The following is a 22,501-nucleotide window of genomic DNA, read 5'->3' as shown; positions in this document are numbered from 1 at the left end:
CTTCTGCATAGCAAACAATCAACAAAGTGAAGGGACAACCAACAGAATGGGAGAAAATGTTTGCAAACTACCCATGTGACAAGGAATAAATAACCAGAATAAATAGTTCAAAGAATTCAATAGCAAAAAACCCCAAATAATCTATTTAAAAATGGGCAAAAGACCTGAGTAGACATTTCTCAAAAGAAGACATGCAAATAGCCAACTGTCATATGAAAAAAAAAAGGTTCAACATTAGTAATTATCAGAAAAATGCAAATCAAAAGCATAATGAGATATCATCGTACTCCAGCTAAAATGGCTATTATAAAAAAGACAGGTAATAATAGATGCTGGTGAGGATGTAGACAAAGGGCAACCCTTGAATACTGTTGGTGGGAATTTAAATTACTACAGCCATTATGGAAAACTGTATGGAGGTTCCTCAAAAAACTAAAAATAGAAGTACCATATACAGAAATTCTACTACTGAATACATACACACACACATATATATATATACACACACACACACACACACATATATACTCAAGGGAGACAGGTCAGTAAATTGAAGAGACAACTGCACTGCCATGTTTATTGCAGCAAAATTCACAATAGTCAAACTATGGAATCAACCTAAGTGCACATCAATGGATGAATGGATAAAGAACACATGGCATAATGTATACAAATGGACTATTACTTAACCATAAAAAAGAATAAAATCCTGTCTTTGCAGAAACATAAATGGAACCAGAGTTTATTAAGTGAAATAAGCCAAACACAGAAAGACAAATATCGTATGTTCTCACTCATATGTGGAAGCTAAAAAGGTGGATCTCATAAAGAGAGAGAGTTAAGATTGATAGTTACCAGAGGCAAGGAACATTAGGGGTGAGGGGGGATGAAGAGAGGTTGATTAATAGGTACAAATATATAGTTTGATAAAAGAAATAAAACCCAGTATTTGATAGATCAGTAGGGTGACTATAGCTTACAATAATCTACTATATATTTCAAAATGGCTAGAAGAGAATAATTTGAGTTGTTCTAGCGCATAGGAAAATATATAAGGTAATGGATATCCCAATTACACTGACTCGATATTTACAAATTATATGAATATACTAAGTTATCACATATACCTGAAAAATATATACATCTATTATGTATCAAAAATATAGTTCTAAAATAAACAAATAAATAAAATTCTGTCAGGCACTCATGACATGAGTATCTTCGATTTTAGTCAGGTGTTCACACTTCAAAGAAGTCTATTAGATATATGGATAACTTCAGTTGATAGCTCTGTTTTCACGTAGATATTCCAGAAAACAGAGTCCAAGGCAAACCTACTAAGATGCAATCTTAGTATGACTAGAGTAGTGGTAAAAGATAACTGAAGCAGGAAAGGAGGGGAAGCTAACATGAGGTAGTGTGTTACCAAGCTGGCCTTGGCTTCACAAACAAGCACAGCTGGTTTCTTGGCTACCCACATGATCTTCCAAACAGGTCGTGGGGTATCACCATGTCTCAGTACCATTCATGAAGAGCAGAGAGGAGAGGAAAGAAAGGAGAGGCATTTAAATGTCAACAACTCCTAGGATCCAGTTCTTATTGATCAACGGTCATTTTAGGAAGTCTCAACCCTTTGTACTTCCAAGTCGTGTTACTCAGCTTCCACTAAGTCCAGAAGTTGGTGGAAGAGCTAGAGGCTTTGTGATTATTGCTGCTGCTGTGGATGCTAAGACAAAGAAGAAAAGTGAAGGTGGGAGCAAAAGACAAAGAAAGAAGGAGAACAGGAGAAGTGAGTGAGTGAGACAGAGAGAGAGACAGAGAGATCAGAGTAGGGACTCAGGCCTTCAAAATTCCCAGTCTTTTTGCACCTCTGTTGCTGCAGTCAGATATGCTACATGCTACAATCCATTATTAGGTGACAGTCTGACAACTATGCACTTGAAAACTGAGTGTCCTCTCCTTCTTGTGCCTCTTCCCCTGCAGGACTCCCAAACTGCATTGTCTAGATTTTAGAGATGCTATGGCTCTTGCAGAGGCAGGAGTAAAGAAGGACAAGGTGGCCCGCTAAAGCAGTCATGACAGTTTTCCAGGCCGTGGAGCAAGTGATCCATGGGCTGACAGGTCAGTTGGGCATCAGCCATGCCAAGGTACCATGATAGCAGCTGCTGGGCATCAACGGAAGGTCACGGATAAGCTGCTGGAGGGTGCAGGGTGGTATAGAATGGTTGCTCATAAAGCTTCTTAACATATTATTCTTCTTCTTTCTTCTTTCTTTCTTTCCTCTCCTTCTCCTTCTCCTTCTTCTTCCTTCTCCTTCTTCTTCTTCTTGAGATGGAGTGTCACTTTGTTACCTAAGCTGGAGTGCAGTGGGGCAATCTTAGCTCACTGCAACTTCTGCCTCCCAGGTTCAGGTGATTCTCCTGCCTCAGTCTCCCGAGTAGCTGAGATTACAGGCACGTGCCACCACACTCAGCTATTTTTTTTTTTAAATTTGTAGTAGAGACAGGGTTTCATCATGTTGGTCAGGCTGGTCTCGAACTTCTGATCTCAAGTGATTCACCCTCCTCGGCCTTCCAAAGTTCTGGAATAACAGGAGTGAGCCACCACGCCCCACCTGAAGAGTTTAAATGAGAGCCAGGTCCTCATAGATGGTGACTTCTGGGCGTTCTCAAATGGTGCAAGGGCAGAAGAAGCTCCTTCAGGCCCCTTTTATAAGGACAATAATACCATTCCATGAGGGTGGAGCCCTTGTGTCCTTATCACCTTCCAAGAACTCCACCTTTGAATTCCATCACATTGGGGGTTGTTTCAACATGTGAGTTTGGAGGAGGCACAAACATTCAGACCACAGCACACAGTCATTCCCACATTTGTTTAATCAGTATTTCATAATTGCTCTAATAATTTCTATGCCTGTTATGAAAGTGTCCCCAAAAAGCACCATGATTTTACATCTAAATGCATTTTTTGGAGATAAGTGGAAGTTCAAAATCAATTCCTAGATTTATTCAAAGCAAATATTCTAGTAAATGTTTATTCCTTAGAGTGAAAAACAGTAGGTATAAATTATTCCGGGGAAGGGCGGGCTCACTTATAACTTATTATTCCAGATGATAGACTCATGGCAGAATTGTCTAGGTGTATGTTTTACTGTGGAGTATTAGACTTTGTGTACTTGGAAAGAAGAGTTTAAAGATACTGCGACATGCCTGAAATTTGAAAGTTTTGAAAGTACTGATATATGGATCCTTAGGTAAAATATGCAGTTTATTAAAGTGTTTTTTTTAAACACATCATGAGACAGAGTGTGAAGAAATAACAGGAAACAAACTTATGCTACAGATCACTTTAAAATCCAAGACAAATAACACTGTGCTCCTAGTGTGTATCTTGGGATCAGTCCATATTCAGCCTTAATCGCTTATACCTTTGACAACAACAGTCACAATGTGAAGAGAAATCAGCATCAGAATTAATAATTTCAGTCATAAAGCAAACATTCACTCACCCACAGTCAAGAGATTTTACACACAAGGGCCTGAAAATAGACCCAGGTCTCTAAGAGAAAGACTGTAAATGGCACAGGTTCTCTCGCTAACTCTCCATTGCCTAGAGTATTAATAGAGGTTTTGTATATAATGAATTGGCATTACTGCCTGATGTGAATAGGCAGATGGTGCCTATAATCATAATCATAGTTTTAATAAAAATTATAATACTAACTATAACTATGGAGCTCTTAACTTATGTCTATTACTATGCAAAGTACTTTGTATAACTTATCTACTTCCTGCCCACATAACCAGCAAAATAGGTACTACTGCTACCCCCACTTATAAAAAAGAAAACAGATGTTTGGAGAGTTTATAGACTTGGCCAGAAATGCAGAAAAATGGGCAGAACCATGACCAAAATTAGGGCTGCTAGACTCCAGAATCTGAGCTCCTCAAGCAGATTGATGAGCATATGGTATGTATGTGTTAGCAGCTGAGAAACTTGGGAAGAGTTAGAAAATGCTAAAAAGGAAAGTATGCCTGAGGATAAATACTTCCTTTTTCACAGAAGATACTGGCAGAATTGGCACATCCACTGTGCCCCACGCGAGTTTCTTTTATTATGGGTTGATACTTGTGAAGGCAAGCAGCCACCTAAATATCACCACCCTCATTGAATGAGCTCCCAACTTGTGTTTGGCAGGCAAGGACATGCTAGGACAAGAGGAAGCACAAATGCAGCTGTAGAAAGATGTTTTTCCTTTGTGTAAAAAGGCCCACATGCATTTTGATCACTAATGTTAAAAATCCAGCTTATATATACATTTAAGTATAGTAAATTTTTAAAAAAGATATGGTTACCTATCTCACAAAGAGTTAACAATTAGGCTGCAGGAAAAGTAGGAATGTAGCTGGAAGTCAGGAAAAACTCAACTTAGATATTGTCATGATTCCCTTTCTCTTGCACCTCTGCTTTACTTTGTGTCATTTTCGGTGTGCTTTTTGCTTCTGAGTGACTGACTTCATCTATAAGGTAGAATGACGTGGCCACTAAGAGCTTCTGATTACAGTACCTTGGGATGAGATCAATTCCACTTTACATTATTGGGGAAGAATGCTGATTGGCACTGTTTGGGCAAGTGCCCACCCTAGAATAATTAACTATAGACTTGTTTATTGAAGGTTTTGCATAGATTAAGTCTAGCTCCAGAGTTTCTTCCCAAGTGGAAGTGTCAGTGAACGGGAGTCACTCTATCTAGAAATCTGACGCAACTCTGAAGTTTCTGGAAGCACAAACCAATCCCCTGCTCTGGTGGGTCTCCAGAAGTCTTGTCAGGGCTTTCAAGACTAGGTATTTCCAACAGATGCCATAACCCTCCACCCATCACCAGCACCACTACAGAGAATGACCACCACCCACCACTCTTGTCCTTATTGCTTTTGCAAAAGCTTGACATTTGACAGCAAAACACTGCATTTGGCATTTTCCTATAATATTCCTATGGAACAATTTGGTAGACTTGCCTATCAAAGATATGGATTCCTGATACCTGAGAAGATAAAAGAGAAAGTGCCCAAAACAGGTAAGGTACAGTAGTAGTTGTATTTCTGGTAAGACTTGGAGTGTGGACATTGTCTGTTCTCTGTCTCTCTGTCTCTCCCTCCCTCCCATCCTTTGTCCTCTCTCTTCTTCCTAACGTTCAACTTTCCTCTCCCTTTCCCTGAAATGGCTTCCTAAATTCCTTGAGCTTATTTTCTCTATTCTGTCAAAGCAGTCCCAATGATAAGGAGCAATATTCCTTCAATTTTTGTAAGTGAGTCCAAACAACATTTAAATATTGCTGAATACTTAGGAAAGAATTTAGACTAGTAGACAAAGTATTAATATTTAAAGCTATTAAGTTACTTCTGAATTGGTTAATTAGCACGGTTACCTTATTTTCTGTAAAAATGAGACTGAACAAATGTACCACGCATTTTTGTTCTTCTGGGACCTATTAAAATACATAGGCATTTAACTTCTGCAAGATAATAATGTTGCCTGACAATGTCATCCTGACAGGAACACTAAACATCTCTACGAGAATACTCTGCAGATTTCTTAATGCATAATCAAAATTATTGTTACCTAATTAAAGTATGCTTTGGAACATGAACTGAAGGATAAACTACTAGGATAAGAAAGCAGGAAAAAGCAATGTGCTATTTCTTAAGCAAGAAGCCAGAGAGAAAATGCAGTCGAGGATCTTTGCTGATCTAGCAAAAGCTCTTGGTACGTGATATATTATAATGTTGTTAGGCATTTATCTGTCAGGCCAATAAAAAAGTAATCATCGAGGAAAATGTAGTAACCATGGTTCATGTAATAATGTTAAAATATAACTTTTGTACACTTTTGGTTTTCTGCTCATATGCAAGATTTTGTCTAACCCTAAAAGTGCTTTTTAAGAAATCTAAATTTCTTAAACAATCTAAAGCAAGCTATGGATTTTCACAGCATCAGGATTTTTGCCTAATTAAATAATACTTTGATATTCCCAACAAGCCAATAAAATAACAGAATTTTAAAGGATGCCAAGGAGATTGAAGGATTTGTGACCTGTCCTATTATAATCAGTACTTAATGAATGGCTATTTATTATCCTATCGATATCACTCTGCATGAGGTTAAGCCATTTGATTGTATTTTTCCATGTTCTACGTTGCATTAAAAATACATTGTGCCAGACCCCTGGTGCTGTGAAATTTATTCCATCAGTGCATAGGTTTAACCAGACAAGTGCTTTGAATATACTGATGAATATTTCTCTAACTGTCATTACATGACCTACCTCCAATTTACATGCAGACCAGTTGCCAAGGACCCAGCTGTAGCAGGGGGTCACTGGGCAGGTTTTCTGCTGGGTAAGCTCTGTGGGGCATGGCCGTCCTTCTCCTTGGGTTGGCATAATGATAAATCGAGTCCGGCTCATTCGACCTAAAATGATAAGGGAGGTGTCAGCTTTTCAGTTAGTTTGGCCTGGAAAGGGACCTGAAGAACAGAACGTTGCCTTATACATGTAAGTCTTCATTTTAATAGACTGAACTATGTCCTATCCCACTTTTAGTTTTTCTGTCATTTTCATTTAGAGTTATACAGAGATGCAGGCTATCTAGGTTTTCACAATGTTTGAAGGATCTGAAATTCTGTCTTCTACTTCTTTTAGTCTTCAAAGTACAAACTTTCTATTGTTGCCAAGTAGACTAATCTTGTAAACATTGGTAGACTGTTAATTCATTTAATAAATATTTATTAAGCTCTAGCATGATCAAGGCATCCTGTAGTGTGCTAGGGTAAAGTAAAATTGCCAGATGTATCTTCTACCATCAAAGACCTCATATTTTAAGACAGGATTACAAATATTAAATCCAAATAGTGAGTATTGCCTCTTCTGTGAGGCAATAAGCATAAGCATGAACATAAGCAAGTAAGGCAAAAATTACACATAGAATCCTAAAAAATTCCCTAGGAAGGTGCCACCCCAAGGTCCCAATAGTGTCTTTCAATTAATTCAAAACAGATAATTTTTTCAGAGGTTTAGAACCAATTTCTTTCTTCGCTGAGCACAAGATAAAGTTGTTGGCTTGGATGAAGGAACCAAGATGTTTAAAAAACATATGTGCAGATACCAGCTCCTGTTCTGCAATGAAAGACAATTGATTAGTAAAACTGACTCAGGAAACAGCAGTGCTCCCATATCATCTTCTGCCCCCTCCTAGGCATTAGGTCATCAGCTCATCAAGTGGAATAGTGATGGAATAACCTACATTATTGGTTTGTGCTTCTCTCTGTCTCTCTCTTGCACTCATTCACTCTCACTCTCTCATTCCTACTCACCCTGGTTCTTTCTGATGAAGTACTCAGCACATATAATTTAATTACTACTAGTTATTTATGAATATGATGGACTCTCAATGTTTTTATAAAGTTAATTATGTAATTGTATTTGTGATAAATGTTAAAAGAAAAACGGGGTTCTGTGGAAGCATGAATTAGAATGGCAGCCCATTTTGAGAAGGAACCAGAGATCACTGCCACGAGTAGTGGAACTTTAAGTAGAAATCTGAAAAGATGCAAGTCAGATATGATGTGGAGAGAGAATGGGCCACACAGAGCGAAGAGAAGGTGAGGCACAAAGGATCACATGTCTGAGGACCTGACAGAAGCCAGTGCAGCTGAAGCGGAGAGTGACAGTGCAAAGGGCTTGAGAAAATGTTGCTAAAGCTATTACAAGCAGAGTCTTTTAGTTGATGTCAAAGATTCTACATTTATATCCTAAGAGAAATGGAAAGCTAGTGAGGACTTCACTTCTAGATAGAATTCACTTGAAAGCCCTGGATAGAAATAATTACAGATACCTTCAAGTTTAGTGATAAGTAAGGGTGACTCACACTTTCAAAGAACTAGACCTCTTACCGTCCACCAGAATATTATCATAGATTTGGTGGTAAACTAACTCTCTGAGAATATCCTTGAAGAAAACCAGGGGGTTCTAATCACTGGCTTCTAAATTCCTTAAGGTTTATACTTCCGTGTCTAACATGGTACTTCACAGACATTAAGTAAAGTGGACTATATGTTTAATTTATATTTTCATAAATTATTGATGTGATATTATGTTATATGCAAATATGTGATGATATAATAGTATCAATACATTGATTGAGCTGGTACCATACGTTAGGCAATATTTTCAACACTTCGTATGCATGGACTCATTTAATAGTGATAACAACCCAAGAGGAAAATTCTACTGTTCTCCCATATTATAGATGACAAAACTGGGGCTCAGAGAATTTAAGTCACTTGTTTCGGTTTAAAAAAACAAACAAACAAAGTAGGCTGCAGAACAAGATTCAAAGCAGTTTTACTCTAGTAGCTGCTTCATTAATCATGCTGCTGGGTAGACATGAGCAAGACAGCAAAGACAGCTACCTTAGTTAAGTCTTTTTATAGGAGACACACAAGGAAGTTTAGATGGTAGTTGTATTAATTCATTTTCAGGCTGCTGATAAGACATACCCAAGACTGAGAAGAAATAGAGGTTTAATTAGACTTATGGTTCCACATGGCTGGGGAGGCCTCAGAATCATGGTGGGAGGTGAAAGGCACTTCTTACATGGCAGTGGCAAGAGAAAAATGAGGAAGAAGCAAAAGCGGAAACCCCTCAGATGAGATAAACCCATCAGATCTCATGAGACTTATTCACAATTACAAGAATAGCATGGGAAAGACCGGCCCCCATGATTCAGTTACCTCCCCCTGGGTCCCTCCCACAACATGTGGGAATTCTGGAGATACAATTCAAGTTGAGATTTGGGTGGGGACACAACCAAACCATACCATTCTGCTCCCGGCCCCTCCAAATCTCATGTCTTCACATTTCAAAACCAATCATGACTCCCCAACAGTTCCCCAAAGTCTTAACTCATTTCAGCATTATCCCAAAAGTCCACAGTCCAAAGTCTCATCTGAGATAAGGCAAGTCCCTTCTGGTTATAAGCCTGTAAAATCAAAAGCAAGCTAGTTGCTTCCTAGATACAATAAGGGTATGGGTATTGGATAAATACAGCCATTCCAAATGGATAACTTGGCAAAAATAAAGGGGTTATGTGGCCCATGCAAGTCCAAAATTCAGTGGGGCAGTCAAATGTTAAAGCTCCAAAATGATCTCCTGTGACTCCAGGTCTCAATGTCACATCACACTAATGCAAAAGGTGGGTTCCCATGGTCTTGGGCAGTTCCATCCCTGTGGCTTTGCAGGGTACAGCCTCCCTCTTGCTTGTTTTCATGGGCTGGCGTTGAGTGTCTGCAGCTTTTCCAGGCACATGGTGCAAGCTGTCAGTGGATCTACCATTCATGGGGATGGAGAACGATGGCCCTCTTCTCACAGCTCCACTAGGCAGCATCCCACTAGGGACTGTATCTGGGGGCTTCAACCCATGTTTCCCCTCCGCACTGCCCTAGCAGAGGTTCTCCATGAGGGCTCTGCCCCTGCAGCAAACTTTTGCATGGGAATCCAGGCGTTTCCATATATCTTCTGAAATCTAGGCAGAGGATCACAAACCTCAATTCTTGACTACTTTGCACCCGCAAGCTCAACGCCACATGGAAGCTGCCAAGGCTTGGGGCTTCCACCCTCTGAGGCCACAGCCCAAGCTTTATGTCGGCCCCTTTCAGCCATAGCTGGAGCAGCTGGGACACAGGGCACCAAGTCCCTAGGCTACACACATCATGGGGACCCTGGGCCTGGCCAACAAAACCACTTTTCCTGCTGGGCCTCCGGCCTGTGATGGGAGGGCCTGCCGTGAAGTTCTCTGACATGCCGTGAAGACATTTTCCCCTTGGTCTTGGGAATTAACATTAGAGTCCTCATTACTTATGCAAATTTCTGCAGCTGGCTTAAATTTCTCCTCAAAAAAATATGGCTTTTTCTTTTCTACTGCATCGTCAGGCTGCGAATTTTTCTGAATTTTTATGCTCTGTTTCTGTTTTAAAATGGAATGCTTTTAACAGCACCCAAGTCACATCTTGAATGCTTTGCTGCTTAGAAATTTCTTCCACCAGGTACCCTAAATCATCTCTCTCAAGTTCGAAGTTTCACAAATCTCTAGAGCAGGGGCAAAATGCCACCAGTCTCTTTGCTAAAACATAACAAGAGTCACCTTTGCTCTAGTTCCCAACGAGCTCCTCATCTCCATCTGAGACCACCTCAGCCTGAACTTTATTGTTCTTATCACTATCAGCATTTTTGTCAAAGCCTTTCTACACATCTCTAGGAGGTTCAAAACTTTCCCACATTTTCCTGTCTTCTTCTGAGCCCTCCAAACTGTTCCAACCTCTGCCTGTTACCTACTTCCAAAGTCGCTTCCACATTTTTGGGTATCTTTCTAGCAGCGCCCCAATGTACTGGTATCAATTTGCTGTATTAATCTGTTTTCATACTGCTGATAAAGACATAACCAAGACTGCGAAGAAAAAGACGTTTAATTGGACTTACAGTTCCATGTGGCTGGGGAGGCCTCAGAATCATGGTGGGAGGTGAAAGTCACTTCTTACATGGCAGTAACAAGTGAAAAATGAGGAAGAAGCAAAAGCAGAAACCCCTGATAAACCCATCAGATCTCGTGAGACTTATTCACTATCATGAGAATAGCACAGGAAAGACTGGCCCCCATGATTCAGTTATCTCCCCCTGGGTCCCTCCTACAACACATGGGAATTCTGGGAGATACAATTCAAGTTGAGATTTGGTTGAGGACACAGCCAAACCATATCAGTGGTAAAATTTCTTTCAGTGATAATATAGGCAAGGGCTCATTCTGCAACTCCAGGCACAGAGCTCTTGCATGGAGTGTATATGTTTACACAGATGTTCTTCCCAGAATCACTCAAATCATACAGGTCAGATGTCATTCACATCAAATGTTGTCCCTGCCAGATGAACACATTTGGCACAAGATTTCACATTCAGTTTTGCTTAAATACTCTTCAAGTTTTATAATAACTTTAATGTTTATTCTCTTGACTCAAATACCTATTATCCTAATGTCTTTATAATTGCAGGCTGTGCCATCCATCTTTGTAAGGATAATGACAATGTGGTGTCACCTTTATCACAGCCAAAGAGGCTCTATTTCATTATAACCAAATAACTTCCAGTTTGTCTTGAATTGATGGCATGCTGAGGGCCAGTACTATAGAATCATTTTATTTATTTCCATTAAGGTGACAGATAAGTTTTGCTGGACGTAAAGGTAGAGAAAATCTAATAAATGCAAAAGAAAAAAATGATGCTATTACTTTTTAAAATAATGAAGTCTCAAGATCATTCATCGGAAGCACAGCTATATGGTTTCTCTAGTTTTTGGTATCCAAACACAAAGAGAAGATTTCCAGACAATGCCTATTACTTCCAAGAATATTTTTTGAAACCAAGGAACATATAGTAAATCTGTATTTTGATGTATTTTGTGTTTAATTGTTTCATGTTAAAGTTCAACAAAAAATATTGCTAATAAATGCATGCAAGTGTAAGAGAAAATTACTAGACCTGATACTTCTGTTGGGTAATTGTTATCTCTATGTTTCTTTTTCTATTTAGGTCAAGGATGTTTTGATTGTATGAGTTAAAGAACCAAAAATGTATAAAATAAAATAAAAATGTGGATGTTCTCAATAAAGGGGCCTGCCACCTCCCAGGGTAGTGGTCAAGTATTACTTGAGATGCCAGATCTCAGAAAGGATGGAATATTTAACCAATCAGCTATCTCTCAGCAATAATTGTTCTATCAAGAACTCCGAACAGCAGGAGCCAGAAGGAATTGTTTTGGCAATGATGAGTTTTGATGGGAGAGAGAAAGCAGTGGAGGATGTGGTCAAATTAAAGGTAAAAGTATGGTGTGGTATGGAACATGAGAGAAAGAGAATTTGAAACTAGCTGATGTGCCAGGTACAGTGGCTCACACCTGTAATCCCAGCATTTTGGGAGGTTGAGGAAGGGGCATCACTTGAGTCCAAGAGTTCGAGACCAGCCTGGGCAGCACAGCAAGACCTCATATCTATAGAAAAAAAATAGAAAGCTAAAAAATAAACCTGATATATGGTGGAGACAGGCCTGGAATGGGCATTAAAAGTTTCTAGTTGGAAACAGTTCTCTCCAATTAACAACTAGTAAACGATTATGACTACATGCAAGTACTTTAACTCCTCTGAGCATAAATTTTCTGTAAAATAAAACTGAGAATACAAAACGTCTTTATTACTTGAAGATAATTCATGTTAGAAACAAATGCCACTTAAAAGTGAAGCTATTTTAAATAGGAATTAAATTATTTTAAATAAATAGTAGATTGGATTAAGAAAATGTGGCACATATACGCCATGGAATACTATACAGCCATCAAAAAGGATGAGTTTGTGTCCTTTGTAGGGACATGGATGCAGCTGGAAACCATCATTCTTAGCAAACTATCACAAGAACAGAAAACCAAACACCGCATGTTCTCACTCATAGGTGGGAACTGAACAATGAGATCACTTGGACTCAGGAAGGGGAACATCACACACCGGGGCCTATCATGGGGAGGGGGGAGGGGGGAGGGATTGCATTGGGAGTTATACCTGATGTAAATGACGAGTTGATGGGTGCAGCACACCAACATGGCACAAGTATACATATGTAACAAACCTGCACGTTATGCACATGTACCCTACAACTTAAAGTATAATAATAATAAATAAATTTAAAAATAAAAAAAATAAAAAAATAAATAGTAAAAAATATTTAAATGAGACTTTTTTTCCGAAACTAAAAAGAATGGAAGTGGGTTTATTTCATCCAATATCCACAAGTATATATATTATGATTACAATTATGTACTCATTATTAGGACAAATAAACTGTTCATTGATATTTCTTACATAATTTTATGACAGCTGTAAGAGATCTTGATGTTTCATAACTGACTTTCACAGCTTGAACATGAAGTCTTTGGCTGTTGAGTCAATGATCATCAGTTTTCCAAGGGCTCACTTTATTCTTGGTGTGACGATCACTCCATAGTGTATCCCCTTTGTGGTGGACACACATTTAATTTACAGATAAAGATAGATCAACAAATCCCCTGATTTGCAATGACAGAACATGTGTGTTAATGGAGAAAGCTTGTTGACTCGGTACAGGTTCTGTAAATGATAAGTTTATTCATGAATATTTTGATGTTATGAGGGGTTTGGCTGTCTGTGGAATTCAAAATAATGTAGATTCAGGTGAAGAATATCAGATGATGAGGACTGCCTGGATATGTGTCACATAGGTTATACAAATAAAAAGTACTATATAAAACCAGCTCACAAGGGGTTGGGCACAGTAGCTCATGCCTGTAATCCCAGCAGTTTGGGATGCCAAGATGGGCAGATGACTTGAGGTCAGGAGTTTGAGACCAGCCTGACCAACATGGTAAAACCCCATTTCTATTAAAAATACAAAAATTAGCAGACATGGTAGTGTACACTTATAAACTCAGCTATTCGGAGGTTGAGACAGGAAGATTGCTTGAACCTGGAAAGCAGAGGTTGCAGTGAGCCAAGATCGCACCACTACACCATAGCCTGTGACTCCATCTAAACAAAACAAAACAAAACAAAAAAACTTGTGGAATATTTTAAATATAGTAGATGCTTTTATTTTTTTCTTCTTAAACATTTATTTATTTATTTATTTATTTATTTATTTTTTGAGTCGCAGTCTCGCTCTGTCGCCCAGGCTGGAGTGCAATGATGCGATCTCAGCTCATTGCAAACTCCGTCCCCCGGGTTCACGCCATTCTCCTGCCTCAGCCTCCTGAGTAGCTGGGACTACAGGCGCCCGCCACCACATCCGGCTAGTTTTTTTTTTTTTTTTTTTTTTTTGTATTTTTAGTAGAGACGGGGTTTCACCGTGTTAGCCAGGATGGTCTGGATCTCCTGACCTCGTGATCCGCCTGCCTCAGCCTCCCAAAGTGCTGGGATTACAGGCACGAGCTACCGCGCCTGGCCTTAAACATTTATTTTTAACAAATACTCTCATATCAATTCCTAGAACTGACCCTGAAACATGCCTGTAATGAGTACATAAAGCATGCTACCTGTGTCTCCTATATTTTATTGGGCTTATTATAGTAAATGCACAAAATTATAAAATACATAATTACTCAGCCAGGTCCCAACCCATCAAATCCCTTAACACTGTATCCTGGACTCTTTCTGTTCTCAGAGTAATAGTGAAGCTTGCCGCCATACATATCCTCCTGCTTTCAAAGTCAGAGGGGAAGAATTTCCTTGGAAACTCTCTGGAGTTGTCTTGCTTGGGTTTGTGTTTTCCAATAACAGCATAAGACATGACAATAGGTATCAGCTGGGAACTAAATTCAATCATAAATATTGACAATATGCTGAATGAGCAATGCCCGTTGAGATGAAGGAACAGAAGTTGCTCTCTATTCGTGCACTCATCAGGCTACAAAACAGAGAAAGACACGCCCTATAAAATATATTTCCAGTTAAAAAAGACCTAAATCATGGTAGGGTAGATTTGCTATTTGCTAGTAATTCTCCTCTCTGAGCCTTTTCCTCTTTTTCCCTGGAGAATACTGGGACCTCATTATAAACAACATTGATATTAAGCTTATCGTTATATGAGCAATAATCACTAGCAATGAAAGAAAAAGGATTGAATGGCAAGATCTTTAGAAATGGTATACAGGTTGTAGAAACAAAAACAGAAACAGAGGGGCCAATCCCAGTGACTGCATACAGGTTTAAAGCATATCAGACTAGATCATATTCCCACTTAACTAGGCAGTAGTCAAACTTCCCTCTTGAGGCTCCACTGACAAAGTAAATGTAGGAAATTTTAAGCAATTCAAACAAATCTCAAAACTGGTAAACATTTGTCAACGTATACACTTAGAAAAAGAAAGGAAGTCAAACGCAGTAATTCCCTATTCTGACCATATTTTCCCATCAAAGTAGCCAGTCACCATGCCCTTTAGAGAGACATGCTGTGAACAACAATTCTTCTGTGGCCCTGACACATAGTCACTGAATTTACTGGAAATTATGGTTTTGATAGCTTCGGCCAATTTGGATACGGCCCAGGCAAAGTATATATGTAAGAGATAATGGAAAAGGAAATATAAGAATAATAGAGAGATTGTTGAAGACGGTTCCTATTGACTGGAAACAAACAGCTCATTGAATAAAATATCTGAGCAATTTACATAAATGTACCTATAAACTCCAGGGCACCGTAGATATATAAAAGCAATAATAGTAGTATATGAAGTAACTTTGAGTTTCCAGCGTGTCTATGAATATCATTATTATTGGCTTGCTTTCCATCTGGACATTACTTCTTTTGAACATAAGTTAAATTTCCAAAGTTTATGCACAATCATTGACAGAAAATGGTCACCCAGAAGCCAACATCTAGAAGGGGTTGGCCAACTAAAACACCATGCAGAATAGGATACAATGTCACTTAACTGAAGTTAATGGTTCCTGATAAGAACCCCCAAATCAGGTTAATGAATAAAAGATTTTCGCTTTCAAGGGATTTACCCCTATGGATTTATTCTTAAGCATTTGGTACCTGCAACCTAGTGCTAGACAATAGCAAATACTAGCGGATGACAACGTAAGTGAAAAAGAAGCAAAGGAATACTAACAAAACCTCATTAGTAGATGGTCATATTCAATCTAAGTTAACTTTAGTCATTATGTGTTTCTGTGTTTAAGGCATTTTATTGTATGATACCTTTTGTCATTGTAAAAGCATTCCTCGTTATGGAGGGAGGCGCTAAATTAATTGAGGGAATACAATGTGTTTTAATATACAAATGATGTCATATATTCTTGCTTAGCTTTTTCTCTTCCTTATCCTGCTTTCTTCACTTTCCTGCCCCTGATAGTTCCTCCCCTTACTCTCCGAGTCACATAAATCACTTTAACAACCCCAGTTTCAGGCTGAGTTTAGGACATAGTTATTAATATTATCCGTTAACACATGATAAACTGAGACTCAGAAAATTTAAATATTTTTTGTGAAATGATACAGTAGAAGGTTTGGAACAAAGATTTGTCTTGCTCCAAAAGCATATGCTTTCCAATAGATCTCATCTAATCCATTTCTTAGGTATCAGATACTATGCTCTAGTTATTAGGCCACTCGAACTAGTTTGAGAATTGCACTTAGATCTATCTTTTGCAATAAATTTGTTATATGTATTTGTACACTCCATATTTTCTTTAGCAAAAAGTAATGAAGGTGACTGTGCTAACACCTTTCTCCTATGACAACTTTTTTATTTGCTTTCAGGTACTTATCAGAGTAAATTTCTGAAAGTAGTCGAAAATCAGGTTGTATATAAAATGCTCAATTAATTTCATGTGGCTCTTTAGGCAGGACATCTACTAAAAAGTGGTTAAAGCTGTACTTTTCATTTCTCTTAACAAATATCAGGAATTTTTATCCAAGTTCATTTTAAGTGCAAAATTTATTTTAAATATTACTGGTGGATACAGATTCGGAATCAAGGCTATTTACCAGTATAGCGGAGTGGAAGAAAATTACGGTCCTGATCTGCAACCTAAAGACAGCTCTTTAGCACGTGTGTGGTGTTAACACAGCAGTAATTCTACACCAAGAGATACAGTCCATGAGCTTCCCCTATAGAGGAATTCCTTGGCTTATACGAAAATTGCTTCAGGTCTCCAGATACCCTGTTATCCTAGAGAATATCCAACTTAAGATAAACATTCTATAGGCTTTTCAGAGCAAAACAGACTCTAGTCCCAGCCAGGATCACATCTCTGCCAGGTACATGGGAAGTAACAAGACCACCTGTTTAGAAGTCAAGGCCGTGCTGTCAAGGGACTTAGATACGTATTTGATGGCAGAAGATTAGGCATTTCTGACATTGCTTGGATATGACTCCAGATTTTTCAGTAGTAGAGTATGTATATGCATTCTGACCACTTACTTTCAGTTCTATTTTCAAAAATCACATTTCAGTTCCATTAAAAACTAACACAAGTTGAGGGACCACTGTAATATCTATAAACAGCAGCAATACCCACAATGAGCCATTTTCATGGGATGCAAGAGGGTCAGAGAGAGTGAGTTTGCAAATCTTGGAGCTAATATTCCCACTCTTTTTAGAGAAAACCATCAGAGTCACACATTACCTCTGTAAGATTTGCAGCTATTAGATAAACTACATAATATGCAACATTATTGGTTGTGAGGCAAGAACCTATTTACAAGGTTTAAAATTCAGGGGGACTTCTCAAAGCTTTAATATATCTCACTGTCCTTTGTGTTGCCACCTATGACCCATTTTCTCTGCTTATTCTCAAATATACCCATAAATTATAATAATTTTTATAGTGATATAGCACGCAACCCAGGGCCATGTACACAATAAATGATACAGAGTGTCAGATATACAGGATCACAGTAGAACAAATGGGGTCTTTGGAGACACCTGAGCTTGGGTTCAAATTCATTCTCCACAACTGACAAGCTATGTAACTTTAGGCAGATTACTTCAGTGCCTATCATTACATCTGTAAAATTAGGTCTACACTTCATAGTACTGTTGTGAAGAATTACTAACATACTCCTAGCATCAGTAATTATACCCTTGACCAACAGGTATTAAAAAGCAATCACTCTCATATTTCATCATTTTATAGATAAAAACAGTGCAAGAGAGTTCTACACAGGATAAGTGAGCAGTCCAACATCCTACAACTTGCCATGGAAAAGCTGACTTTAAAACCCAGATCTCTGAACTTCTTGTCTATTGTTTTTCTTTCATTCCACCACCTAGCTTCTTGTTCTTTTTCCATAAGAACTAACTACTTTATACAGTAAATAAGTCTGAATTATTATGACAGACTGTCCCCAGTCAAGAATACCACACATTGATCAAATTGGATGCAGACACCAAAAATTAAAGTTACTGGCTTGCCCTTGAAACCTAAAAAAAAAAGCTGGAAATCACAAAGTTGTTGTTGTGTTTTGGAGTTAATACAAAATTATTTTCTCATTATGGGCTAGAGTCAACAGAAAAATTATATGCCATCTGGGAAACACAAGAAGTAGGCTGGGTCATATGCTATAAAAATATTATAAACTCATATGCATTAAATTTAAAAATATAAAATACAAAGAAATCCTAGTCTGGATTTAATAACATTCTTAGAGTGTTATCAGTTAAATAATTATGAATAATTCATGTTATGCTAAATTTAGAGAGTTCTATATCCTACTGAAGTAATGAAAATTCAAGAGACAAAAAAACATGACTAATCCAAATATTAAGCTCTTCTATTACAAGCTTTGATCTTTGAAATCTATCTAAAAAGATCCCTTAGTGGAAGCTTAGAATCAGTCTCTCTCTAAATTGAAATAAATTGGATTCAAACTGTTCTGACCTTGAAATCTTTAACACAATTAAAAAGTATATGCCAAGCATCAGGTGTACATTAAAGAGGCAATCCAGACACTTGGAAAATAAGGTAAGAGCTCATTCAAAATTTCCCCTCAGATCATTGCAGTTCTGTGGGTTCGATGATGAAGTGTGGCTCATGGGGAAGCATAAGGGACATCCAGCACACCAGGTTTTGCCCAACAACTCTGCGAATGCAGAAACAGAGATAATTGTGTGAACTTTTGTTTTTGATAAAGACATCAGCTGAGAACTGCAGCTGCTGAAGTTTGACTCCCAGGTAACTCGCATGCCCACTTTAATGTGACTAAATAAACTCTACCTCTTCCTGTCGTCTCTGCCTATTGCTACAACCTGTTCGAAAAGAGAAAGCGGCTCCTACACAAGACAGTTGCTGGCACTTTGTCTTAGAACAGGCGAGCTGCTGATAGTTTCCTAATGATAGTCTCCAACCTTTGCACCTCCACAATTTGGTCTCTTAAGAAACAAGTTCATCTGTACCATACATTCCTGCTTCTGATTACTGCTATTCATTTACTGTTTGTTTTTCAGGTTGTGCTCTATGAGGATTCAAGCATGATTTAAAGACAGAATTATCTTATTTTAATAATATTATTCTCTACCACAGGAGTGATGGTTAGGGAAGAGTGGTGCCATCAGACTGGAGCAGGAAGGCTGGAATGGGGACGAAATTTGGGGATGGTAGGGAATAACATGATACACCCACAGAGGCTGCCTTGGCACAGTCTTGAGGGTATGTGCTTAAAAATTCAAGGGCCATATATCCTATTCCTCTTTGTACCACTCAATTTTGTTTTTAAAGTTGGAGACTTGGGCTGGGTAGGGTGGCTTATGCTTGTAACCTCAGCACTTTGCGGGGCTGAGGCAGGCAGATTACTTGAGCTCAGGAGTTTGAGACCAGCCTGGGTGACATGGCATAACCCAGTCTCTACAAAAAATACAAAATTTAATCAGGTGTGGTGACATGTGCCTATAGTCCCGGCTACTTGGGAAGCTAAGGTGGGAGGACTGCTCGAGCCCAGGAGGCAAAGGTTGCAGTGAGCCAAGATTGTGCCACTACGTTTCATCCTGGGCAACAGGATAAGATTCTGTATCAAAAAAAAAAAAAAAGATAGAGGTTGGGCACAAATAAATACAAGTAGAAAATACTCATCTTTATATTTTTGTCTGAAGGTCTTAACATGGGACGTTAAATAGAACAGGTAGTCAAAAAATGCTTGTGAGTTTGAACACTGAGCAGCCTAGCAAAGAAAACACTAGTCACAAGAGCTATAGCACCATCCTGCCCAAATATTATCCTACTAGACCCTTAGAAACTAGCCAGAGGTGATGTGTAACTGATGCCATACTTACATGCCAATAGACACCATCTACATGATTTCCAAGTACTTTATGCAACCTGATTTCTTCGCTAGTCTTTCTGTGCCTTAGTTCACACAAGGACTTTTCTTGTGAAATCTGTGTTTTGTTTTCGTCTTTGTTTATTATTCTAACGATTGGAGAAAGGTGAATTTTAGCTCAGACTATAGCTGCCTAGAACTCCTGAATAGTAGGATTCAAATTTGCATGGGTTTTTGTTGTTTGTAGACAAACAGGGTCTAGTAGACAACAGGGTCTGATGAGTCCACAGCACTACTAGAACTGTTCACAATTTTTAAGTGATCTTTTAATACTAAACTTATGGTTTGGGGTCTTATTCGTAAAGGCTTGCAATCTAGTATGCAAGCTCTTCCCCTTTCAGCTTTCTTTTTATGGTCCAGAACCATCTAGGCAATGACAATAATAAAATTTTTTCAGTGTGCCAAGAACTGTGTTTCAACTGTGAAGATTTACCCACGAAGAATACAAACAGGGTCATTGGCCCCTTAGAAAGATAGACATGAAAATGGATTCAATTCGTGCATGATAAAAAATCGTAGGAGGCAGTCACGGGGATGATGGTGAGAGGCTCCATGTAAGGAAAAGTGGCAAGGTGAGAAGAAGCATAATTTGATCAAGGGTGTGGTTGAAATGTAGTATATTGGAACTGACAGAGCTGGCAGGGCAGTACAAGGTGATGGAGACAGCACAGGGGAGATCCTGAAGATTCCCGTGGGCCATGTTCACAATACAGGACTTTATTCTTTCTTGCCTTTTCCATGCTATCCTTTCTTACTGAGAGAAACAAACATCCCAGCAGTGGCCCTTGAGGACAACACTGTAGTGCTTATGGCAGTGGGATATCCAGAGTGGGTCTCTCTGGACAGAGGAGCAACCAACTTTTTCAATGAAAGACATCACTGATGCAAACAACACCTCTCATTTGTATGTCTTTTGTGGATTCATCAACGAACATTATTACTAACTTGTTAGTTTACTCTCTGTTGTCCCTAAAATAGATTTTAAGCTCCATAAAAATAGGGAAATTGCCTTTTTTCCCCCAGTGCTGATCTCGTAGTACATAAGACTATAACTGACACGTATGTATTTGTTTATGGATAAATAAATAGATGAATGACTTATATGTCAACATAAAAACACTTGGTCAGATATTCATTTTTAGAATATCACATAGGCTACGAATATAGTGTGTAGAATTTGGAGAGGGGTAAAAGGATGAGATATAAAATTGACAGATGAGGGTGACTGTGTCTATGGAATAATTTTTAAAAGATCCTATGGAGTCTCCAAAAATCCTCTCTTCTACAGACAGGTAGAGGAACATGGAGGAGAAAATTCACATATACTAAACACTCATGATGTGTCTGTTACTATGCCAGGTGTCTTTTAATACTTAATTTCATTTAATTCTCACAACAAAAACTAAACCACTAACATGTGCAAAATTCCAATTTATAGATAAAGAATCAGAGACTCAGAAAGATTTAGCTAAATGTACATGCTTAAACAGCTACATTCGCACGTAGATTTATACAACTTTAAAGTGGATGCCCAGTGGAAACCATGCCTGGCTGCCTCTGAAAACAATTGACAAACTATTGGTTAATCACTGTAATCTCGGTCCTAAGACCTGTCATTTCATTTCCACAAGGTCTTTGCTCTCATTTGTGCAAGAAATTACATATTATTGTTGGACATTGCAATTCCCATGTTTTCATTATGAGTAACATTCTTTGTAGAAGTAGTTGTCAATTTTTCTTAGTCACATTTTCCTAATATGTACCCTGGTTACCGTTTTTGGCCCTGCCCTCTCTAGGACCTTACAGTTGAGTTCACAGATGAGCTCCTTTTTAATCATGAGTCATACCTAGTTTCTCACACAGTCCCAACTAAAGAAGATAATTATCAACAACATCAGCACATCCATTTGTGAGTAGCTTATAGATGAGTCCATAACTTAGTGCCAGTGGTCCAATATGAGAACTTCTAGAAAACTGCTCTCAAATCTCTGTGGTTGACAATCAGATCAAGGTCCTGGTATCCCATCCTCCCCTCCCAATTATGATCTCTCCAAACTGCAGTTCTTCTTCCCGTCTCCTCCCCTGTTTAATTTGCCTGCTATGGTTTGGATGTGGTTTGTGTCCACCAAAAGGCATGCCAACATTTGATCTCCTCTGCAGTGGGGTTGGGAGGTTAGGACTAGTGGGAAGTATATGAGTCATAGGCGAGCATTCCTCATTAACAAATTAATGCCCTCCCTTGGAAGTGAGTGAGTGCTCACTCTTGCAGGAATGGATTAGCTCTTGCAAGACAGAATTGTTAAAAATGTGTGGCTTTCTTGGTTTCTTGTTCTTGTTTTCTTTCTCACCATGTGACTGTTTTGCACATGCCTGCTCCCCTTCCACTTTCTGTCATGAGTTGAAGCAGCCTGAGACCCCCACCAGATGCAGCTGTCCAATCTTGCACCTTCCAGGCACCAGAATCATTAGCCAAATAAACCTCTTGTCTTTATAAATTACACAGTCTTAGGTATGCTGTTATAGCAATACGAAATGGACTAACACAGAAAA

At 38.6% G+C, this 22,501-nt stretch overlaps 1 protein-coding gene across 1 annotated transcript in view; it reads right to left on the bottom strand.

The window, feature by feature from the left end:
• The window catches only part of THSD7B (thrombospondin type 1 domain containing 7B), a 788,242-nt gene that overhangs the window by 28,753 nt on the left and 736,988 nt on the right, over positions 1–22,501 (bottom strand). Inside the window, exon 20 of the mRNA XM_077956542.1 lies at positions 6,326–6,471. Within this exon, the coding sequence (XP_077812668.1) occupies positions 6,326–6,471 (146 nt within the window). The remainder of the gene's footprint in view (positions 1–6,325; positions 6,472–22,501) is intronic.

The sequence above is a fragment of the Macaca mulatta genome, chromosome 12 (genome assembly GCF_049350105.2).
Source record: "Macaca mulatta isolate MMU2019108-1 chromosome 12, T2T-MMU8v2.0, whole genome shotgun sequence".
Lineage (NCBI taxonomy): Eukaryota > Metazoa > Chordata > Mammalia > Primates > Cercopithecidae > Macaca > Macaca mulatta.
This window is presented reverse-complemented; position numbering and strand designations above follow the sequence as displayed.